The sequence below is a fragment of the Macrobrachium nipponense genome, chromosome 23 (assembly GCF_015104395.2).
Source record: "Macrobrachium nipponense isolate FS-2020 chromosome 23, ASM1510439v2, whole genome shotgun sequence".
Taxonomy (NCBI): domain Eukaryota; kingdom Metazoa; phylum Arthropoda; class Malacostraca; order Decapoda; family Palaemonidae; genus Macrobrachium; species Macrobrachium nipponense.
This window is the reverse complement of record NC_061090.1, coordinates 51,678,072-51,686,403: the sequence shown is the minus strand read 5'-3', so window position 1 is coordinate 51,686,403 and position 8,332 is coordinate 51,678,072. Positions and strand designations below refer to the sequence as shown.

Below are 8,332 nucleotides of genomic sequence, written 5' to 3'. Positions count from 1 at the left end.
TTCTAATTATTTTATAAATTTAAGTCTCTAACAACCAGAGATTTCTTTTTCTCAATACTTGGTAAGCCAGCGCTACCATGAAGTGTTGCAGAAAACTAATTATTGTTTGTAAGATCTTATGGCATTCCTGCCACATTTTCCAGATCTTTTGCCTCTCCATTGCTGGAAGATTGGCTCCCTGACCAGAATTTGACCAATTTCACCGAATCTTTGTCTTTATGTGACAGAAACAGATAGCTAAGATAGTCTGGAAATAGGAGAAAATGGTTTTCGTTGGATACTACATGACGTGGCAAAGTTTTCTCCTTCGCATTGATTCAGTACCTAATGGGAACATAAACGTAGCGAAAAATGTAACCTTGCTTGTCTTATATTTGAAGACTTTTCATTACGAAAATGGCTTCTAACCAAAAGAAAAATAATATTAAGAATGATCTAAATCATTGCTGTGCTTGATTCAATAAAGTTATCAATCCTTTCATCATATTATGTCCGTTAGCTCAGTTGGCAGAGCGCTAGAACCAACCGCACCCGTTAGAGGTCACAGGTTCGAGTCCTGTACGGTCTACTTGTTTTTCCTCGAGAGAAGAATCTAGCTTTTCCTTAAATCTACTTCCTACTAAAGATTATTCTTAACTAATTTGATCGAAAATGGCGGGTTTGCAGCAATGTCTTTCAACCAACATTACTCTGGTGTACTTATGAATAATAAATTCCTCTTGACTGTGTACCAGTATTTGATAAGTGCTTTCATAAGTAAGTAGAGGTGCCATAGAAATTTTTAATAAGACTGTAAAGAAAATTTATGAAGATTATGTATAATTTATATATATATATATATATATATATATATATATATATATATATATATATGTATGTATGTATGTATGTATGAATGTATTCACAGAGCAGTAATAAATCATAGGTGAGTTAAAATCAGCAAAAAAGGATCAATTTTGTATTGGAAAACAAAATACAGAGATAAATGCTTGGGAAAAAAGTATCAGCCAATTAAAACCAATGACATTTCAACTTGACTTGTTTTCCTCGTTCAAAAAAAAAAAGGGGGGGGGGGGGGTAGGGGGGGGGGGGGGAGAACATTAACTAAACGAACTTATAGATAGAAAGCTTAGGGTCACCTCATCACCCTCTCTAAACTAAGCTTTCTTGCACAAAACGGCGTTGATGGTAGCTTCGATCGTGGGCGCCAGGGCGTTGATCTGGGCTTCGATCTGTTCCAGAAGGGCGTCGGCGTTTTCGTTGATGTCCTTGTTGATCTCGTCAGCGCCTTCGAAGTTGGCCTGCAGAGGGAGAAAATGTATATCAGTCTCCCTAGATCTTGGTCAGGGCGTGAGTCAGAGGCCTCAGTGGAATGGCTGCCAGACAAGAGCGGTATCGCTGAGTGCGTCTCAGTGGCGTGGTCGGTATAGTTTTGGCACACCACCTCGGTGGCCGTGAGTTCGATTCGCGGGCATTCCACTGATGGGTTGGAGATGTGTATTTCTGGATGATAGAAGTTCACTCTCGACGTGGCTTGGAAGTCATGCAACGTAAAAACACCGTACAAACAATGAATGGAGCCATGATCGATAATTCCTTCTGAATTTCTATATGTGCGAATGAAAGGTGGAAAACAGACGGAAATTTATGGCGCTTTGCATATATATATATAAATATATACGCGCGCGAGAAAAATTATGCTAAAACAGAGTTTAAAACGTGTGAAATCTGCAATTATAGTAGTTTGTGGTCGTACGTTTAAACGTATGGCACGGGTCCTATCCTCATGCTAAAATGCTTATTTGAACAGCAAGGCTAAACAACTTGTTTATACATCCTTTAAAAAAAAAGGCGAAAATGTGAAAGACAAATGTGTATGAATGCATTCAAGCACTCCTGTACGAATTCTACGAAGTTTTCCTGAGCAAACTGCTTGATTAGTATCCTGAACAAATTGCTTACTTGAGTAAACGACAGCTGTGTATGCTTAAATTCTAGTAGAATGAAATAAACAGAAATTACCGTTAGACAAATATACCTATAGCAAAGATTAAAGGTGAAGTTATATAGAAATATTTCCGTGGTCAATTATAGATCCAATTACATTAAAATGTTCCTGCCATTATCACACGACTTGACTGTAATCTAGTTTGAGAAAATGAAACATTGGGTCACGCTAGGCTCCAAAATCCTTACTGAAGACTCTTTCTTGAATATTTCTTCGTAAATTCCGCCAAAACGGACGTTTATATAATAGCAAAGAGTTACAATTATAGAAAGTGATACAAAATCGGTTTGTAATTAGAAGGAATAAGGACTAATTTTTTTAAGGGCCGTTTTAATATATATATATATATATATATATATATATATATATATATAATGTATATATATATATATATATATATATATGTATATATATATATATATATATATATATATATATATATATATATATATATATATATAAAAGAGTTTGTAATTATAGAAAGTGATATTCCTAAATCCATATATTTTTAAGGACCGTTTACGTATTGAGAAAGATTTGAAATTATAGAAAGAGATATTTCTATATTAAATTCGTTTTGTATTGTTTACATCATAACAAAGACTTGCAATTATAGCAAGTGACATTCCTATAACAAATTCGTTTTGTCATAATGAGAAGGAATAAGGACTAATTCTTTTTTTTTAAAGGGGCTTTTACATAAAAACAAAGAATTGTAATTAGAGAAAGCGATATTTCTATGACGAATTCGTTTTGTAATGAGATGGAATAGGGACTAATTTTTGTTTTGTTTTTAGGGTCCATTTACATAATAACAAAGAGTTGCAATTATAGAAAGAGATATTTCTATAACAAACTCGTTTTGTAATGAGAAGAAATACGGACTAAACTTTTTTTTTTCGTTTTGTAATGAGAAGGAATAATGACTAATTTTTTTTAGGGGCCGTTTATACAATGGCAAACAGTTGCAATTATAGCAAGTGACATTCCTATAACAAATTCGTTTTGTAATGAGAAGGAATAAGCACCATTTCTTTTTTTTCTATAGGACCATTTCTTACCAAAATTTTATCGGCAGAGATCTTTCCTGAGAGAGACCCAGGCTGGATGCAGACAGACACGGGAGAGATTGAGTAACTGGCTGTCTTGAAGTCTACGGAGAAGCGCAGTCCACTGATGGATAATCTGTCATCGGAGGAAGAGGAGGAACTTAATGAAGCATTACCCTCATATGGTAAGAATTACACACGGGCACGCATACACACAGACACACACACATTAAATATATATATATATATATATATTATATATTATATATAGTATATATATGATATGTATATATATATATATATATATATATATATATATATATATATATATATATATATATACGCATTAAGCAACAAATGCCCTCTAATATCTAATTGGTTCTACCTCGGAATTAATATATTTTCAAATGTGTTAACCGAAGGGGAATTTTTTTATAGTCGATAATACATTCGTCGGCTCCTGGGCGCGAACCATAAACCCAAGAATTCAGGATGTACAGTGAAGCGCTCTAAACCACACAACTATCACGATGATGATAATAATGATAAGAATAATGCTTTCTACTTTTCCTTAACGGTAATGATAATAATAATAATAATGCTTTTTACATTTCCTTAACAATATGTGGATTTGACAAAAGCTAAATAAGGATTCCAAGCGCTTCAGTGGCCTGATCGGTATGGTCTGGCCTGCGTCCTCGGTGGCCGCGAGTTCGATTCTCGGGCATTCTATTGAGGGGGTTAGAGATATGTCTTTCTGGTGATAGAAGTAGTTCACTCTCGACGAGGTTCGGAAGTCACGTATGTAAAGTCGTTGGTCCCTTTGCTGAATAACCATATTGGTTCCATGCAACGTAAAAGCACCACACAAACAAACACTCGAACAAAAAGGGCGAGACTCACTCTCCTACGCCGGAGGCATCGTAGGGCGCCGCCTCGAACTCGCCCTTCATGGTGTAGCTGGAGGTCTTCCCGACGAGGTCCCCGAATTTCAGAGCCATCGCGGTCTGCGTTCGAAAGAGAGAGAGAGAGAGAGAGAGAGAGAAAAATTTAAAAAGCTTCGATGAGGAAGACCTTTTCATCTTGGATGCCATTTGCTTCATACGTCATTGGAATGATTTTATATTTTTTTTTTCTTGCTTACTCGGGTAGGAAGCCTACAAACTACTTTGTTGCTGTTATTGTTGGGTTGGTAGGAAAAGTCTATGGAAGAGCTTGATAAAGTCTAAAAAAAGGGGTTTTATTTACTTGGGGAGTAAGCCTACAAAGTACTTTGTTGTTATTGTTCTTTATGATATTTTTTCTTAAAAATCCTAAATTCAGTTCTTTTTTTAGGGAAACCATCCAGAACGCATTGTAAGTTCAGGAAGACGGGGATATAGTTAACTGCACTATTGCAAGCAGGCTCACGCGTTGCGTGCATTCATGCATTACACACACATATATATGCATAATATATATATATCATATATATATATATATATATATTTATATATAAATACATATATTTATATATAAATGTACATATATATATATATATATATATATATATATATATACATATATATATATATATATATATATATATATATATATTTATATAATATATATATATATATATATATATATATATATATATTTATATATATCTATATATATATATTTATATATATATATATATATATATATATATATATATATATATATATACATACAATACATACACACAAACAGATAAACAAAAAGACTAGCTCACCCGTTTAGTTATAATTGGTGGAGTGAACTTTGTACAAGCGATGCTGGAGAGACCAGAGAAATTCACGTCGGTGGCCGAGAAGAGAATGCTGCGAATGGAGACATAGGATAATAAAAAAGAATAAGGACAAAACAGTAAATAGCAATATTACATGAAATAAAAACCAACCATCCAGGAATTAGAAGACGTTCGTGAAGAAACGCTCGAATGGGTCTAGCAGATGCTGCCTTTTTTGGCTTCTATTCAGCGGCGTAAGTAAATAGTTCGGAAATGAGTAATGACAAAGTATATATATTATGTAAATGTAATAGCCGAATGTCACATTAACTGCTCAAATTTTCTGCTCTTTTTTTGGGGGGGATATGCTTGTCACTCCAAAGCCTCGAGATCCAACTTCAAAGAAATGTTAAAGGAATCATACAGTTATATATGTGTATATATATGTATATATTTATAAATAATGTAAGTATGTTTGTATGTATAAGTGTGAAGAGTATACTCCTATTGTCAAAAATGGCGGTAATATCAAAGTGCACTAAAAAAAAACAAAATTATTCCTCAATCTTATATGCGAGTAATTTCACCGATTAATTAAAACAGTCATCTGAATATTAAACTACGTAAGTAAGTTAAGAAGCCACGAATTACTTGAAGAAAAGAATATATATATATATATATATTATATATATATATATATATATATATATATATATATATATAGCCCAACTCGGAGGAAGATATTATAAATTTGTCACCGAAATTGTGGCAAACTCTGGCAAGGATTGGCGCCAAGTGTAGACTCGAACTCTCCTTTTTCGTCTCTCCTCCTCCTACCTGCTGTGGTCGGTCGTGATGTGGAGATCAGTGATTGCTGGCACCACGACGGGGTCTAGAGGTTTCAGGGCTTTTTGGAGAGCTTTCGTTATCTCGTTCTCGAATAGGCCAACCGCTAAAAAGAAAAAAGAAAAAGTAAAAATAATGATCAAAATTAATTTTTAGAAGTCTCGTCCGTCATTCGTTTTTATTAATTATTTCTCCCCAGTTTTTGTGTCAAATGTCTCTCTGGTAAAGCAAATCCACAGAGATTTCTCCCCAATTTTGTGTCACGTCTCTCTGGTAAAATAAATCTACAGAGATTTCTCACCAATTTTTCAAATGTCTCTCTGGTAAAATAAATCTACAGAGATTTCTCACCAATTTTTCAAATGTCTCTCTGGTAAAATAAATCTACAGAGATTTCTCACCAATTTTTCAAATGTCTCTCTGGTAAAACAAATCTACAGAGATTTGTCCCCAATTTTTCAAATGTCTCTCTGGTAAAGCAAATCTACAGAGATTTCTCCCCAATTTTTTTGTGTCACATGTTCCTCTCTGGTAAAAGAAATCTACAGTGATGTAAGTATAAAATATATATAAATATATATATATATATAATATATATATATGTATATATGTAGATATATATCTTATATATATATATAATATATATATTATATATAGATATATATATATATATATATATTATATATATATATATATATAGATATATATATTATATATATATATATATATATATATTTATATATAATATATATATATATATACTATATATATATATATATATATATATATATATATAGATATATATCTATATATAATATATATATCCTATATATATATATATAGTATATATATATATCTAGATATATATATCTAGATATATATCTATATATATTATATATATATATATATATATATATATATATCTGAATCTACACTTCATAGTATCTTTTAATTTGATTATTCTAATTAAGAGATTTTTTTATAAATTGCCTCTCTGATAAGATTCATTTGACACCACAGTAAGGTAAAAACTGACTAAAGTAACTGGGAGAGTAGGCAAGCGAAAACATAATAAATAAATATAATAAATAAAAATCCGTTAATCGTCATCCACTTAACATAATGATTCAAAAGAAAGTTCACATTACGTTAGATTCACAGATATAAAATTCCAGTGCGATTTGGCATAGGATGTTCAATTTTCCCTATCGATATTCAGGTCAGACGTCTTAGAGTTGAGAATTTTGTAATGTATCAGAGAGAGAGAGAACACCTTTCACTTATTTTGAATAATAATAATAATAATAATAATAATAATAATAATAATAATAATAATAATAATAATAATAATAATAATAATAATAATAATAATAATAATAATAATAATAATATATTTTGGTAGAAGACCCTCTTTTAGGCAAATGCTGTGAAGAAGAATGACAGAATTAAGCGAGTTGATTTTAAATATTGAGTGTTTTTTTTTTCCTTACAATTCGCTTCTCAGGCTCAGCGATGTTTCTAAGTGACTGGCCAATATTCATATTGGGAATTTTCAAAAAATTATATGAATATTGGCCAGTTACTCAGAAACATCGCTGAGCCTGAGAAGCGAATTGTAAGGAAAATAGAATAAACAATATATAAAATCAACTCTCTTAATTCAGCCATTCTTTTTAACAGCATTTGCCTAAAATAGGATGTTCTACCAAAATAATAATAACAATAATAATAATGATAATAATAATAATAATAATTCTCCAGGACTCATGCAGAAGAGTGTGATCCTAGAAATGGCGCACATAGTAAGAAAAGTGATGGACTCCTAAGGAGGCAGGATGCAACCCGGAACCCCACACTATAAATACCACCCAGTCGGATTGGAGGACTGTGATATACCAAAATAAAAAAAAGTAAAATAATAATAGTAATAAAAATAATAATAATAATAATAATAATAAATTACGTACGTGCCGGGCTGGCTTTAGCGAGAATGGCCACAACGGACAAAATTACGATAGTCTTCAGCATCGTGGTGGTTCTGGCTTGAGTACCCTGAAAGAGACGAAAAATAGATTTAAAAATAGAATCATACATATATTCATATAATCCGAAATCAGTTAATTGACGCAAATATAAAGAAGTCTGTTAAAATCTATAAAATACGACTGCAAACCAACCTTCGACATACCTTTCAGAATGTCGGTGAAACCCGTTTCCCTTCTGGTAGCGGCTCTGCGTCGACTGTGGCAAAGACCAGCCGTTTTATAGCTCTCCTGACGATGAGGTTTCCACTGCAGTATCTACCCCACTCCATTAGCAACCTCCCCTTTCTTCTTCTTCCCCCAGCCTCTACTCCCCTTCATCCACCCGTGAGATAGTCATAGCTGATTACCGAGGGAAACCAGACTGCTAAATGCATGTGTTGTGTTACTGATGGCTGACTAGGTCTACAAAATTCTCACGAAATTCGCCTCTAGATTTGCCATATGGTCCACTTCCCACTCTCCTGCTCCTTCCCCTACTACAGGTGAGAACTGCTGCCTTATTTACAGCCTATCTCGAGAAAGTTTATTCACTATTATCGAAAACAGTAAAAGAAGACTACAAGGATTTATTTGCTCTGATTCCTGGTAAAAAATAACGGTACGTAGATCATTGTTCGGCCGAAAATGTAGG

The 8,332-nt window shown here is 32.8% G+C and overlaps 1 protein-coding gene across 2 annotated transcripts; it reads right to left on the bottom strand.

Moving 5' to 3' along the window:
- Positions 1-1,087: 1,087 nt before the first annotated feature.
- LOC135196450 (uncharacterized) lies at positions 1,088-7,994 on the bottom strand. 2 transcript variants are annotated; one of them, XM_064223302.1, is made up of 7 exons: positions 7,845-7,994; positions 7,624-7,708; positions 5,648-5,762; positions 4,814-4,901; positions 3,961-4,064; positions 3,070-3,193; positions 1,088-1,301 (listed from the first exon to the last, which is right to left on the bottom strand). In XM_064223302.1, exons 2-7 carry the CDS (start codon positions 7,682-7,684, stop codon positions 1,158-1,160), a joined length of 636 nt encoding a protein of 211 aa, XP_064079372.1. In that variant the 5' UTR covers positions 7,685-7,708; positions 7,845-7,994; the 3' UTR covers positions 1,088-1,157. The 2 variants fall into 2 exon arrangements, with proteins under 2 accessions (XP_064079372.1, XP_064079364.1); XM_064223294.1 differs by having other exon boundaries at positions 7,834-7,955.
- Positions 7,995-8,332: the final 338 nt, after the last annotated feature.

Bases quoted from the DNA above. Each gene is read 5' to 3' on its own strand.
- LOC135196450 (XM_064223294.1), bottom strand. The intron at 5,763-7,623 runs GTACGTAATTTA...TTTTCTTTTTAG, and splicing joins CGCTAAAGCCAGCCCGGCAC to CGGTTGGCCTATTCGAGAAC. The intron at 4,902-5,647 runs GTAGGAGGAGGA...CTCCATTCGCAG, and splicing joins ATCACGACCGACCACAGCAG to CATTCTCTTCTCGGCCACCG.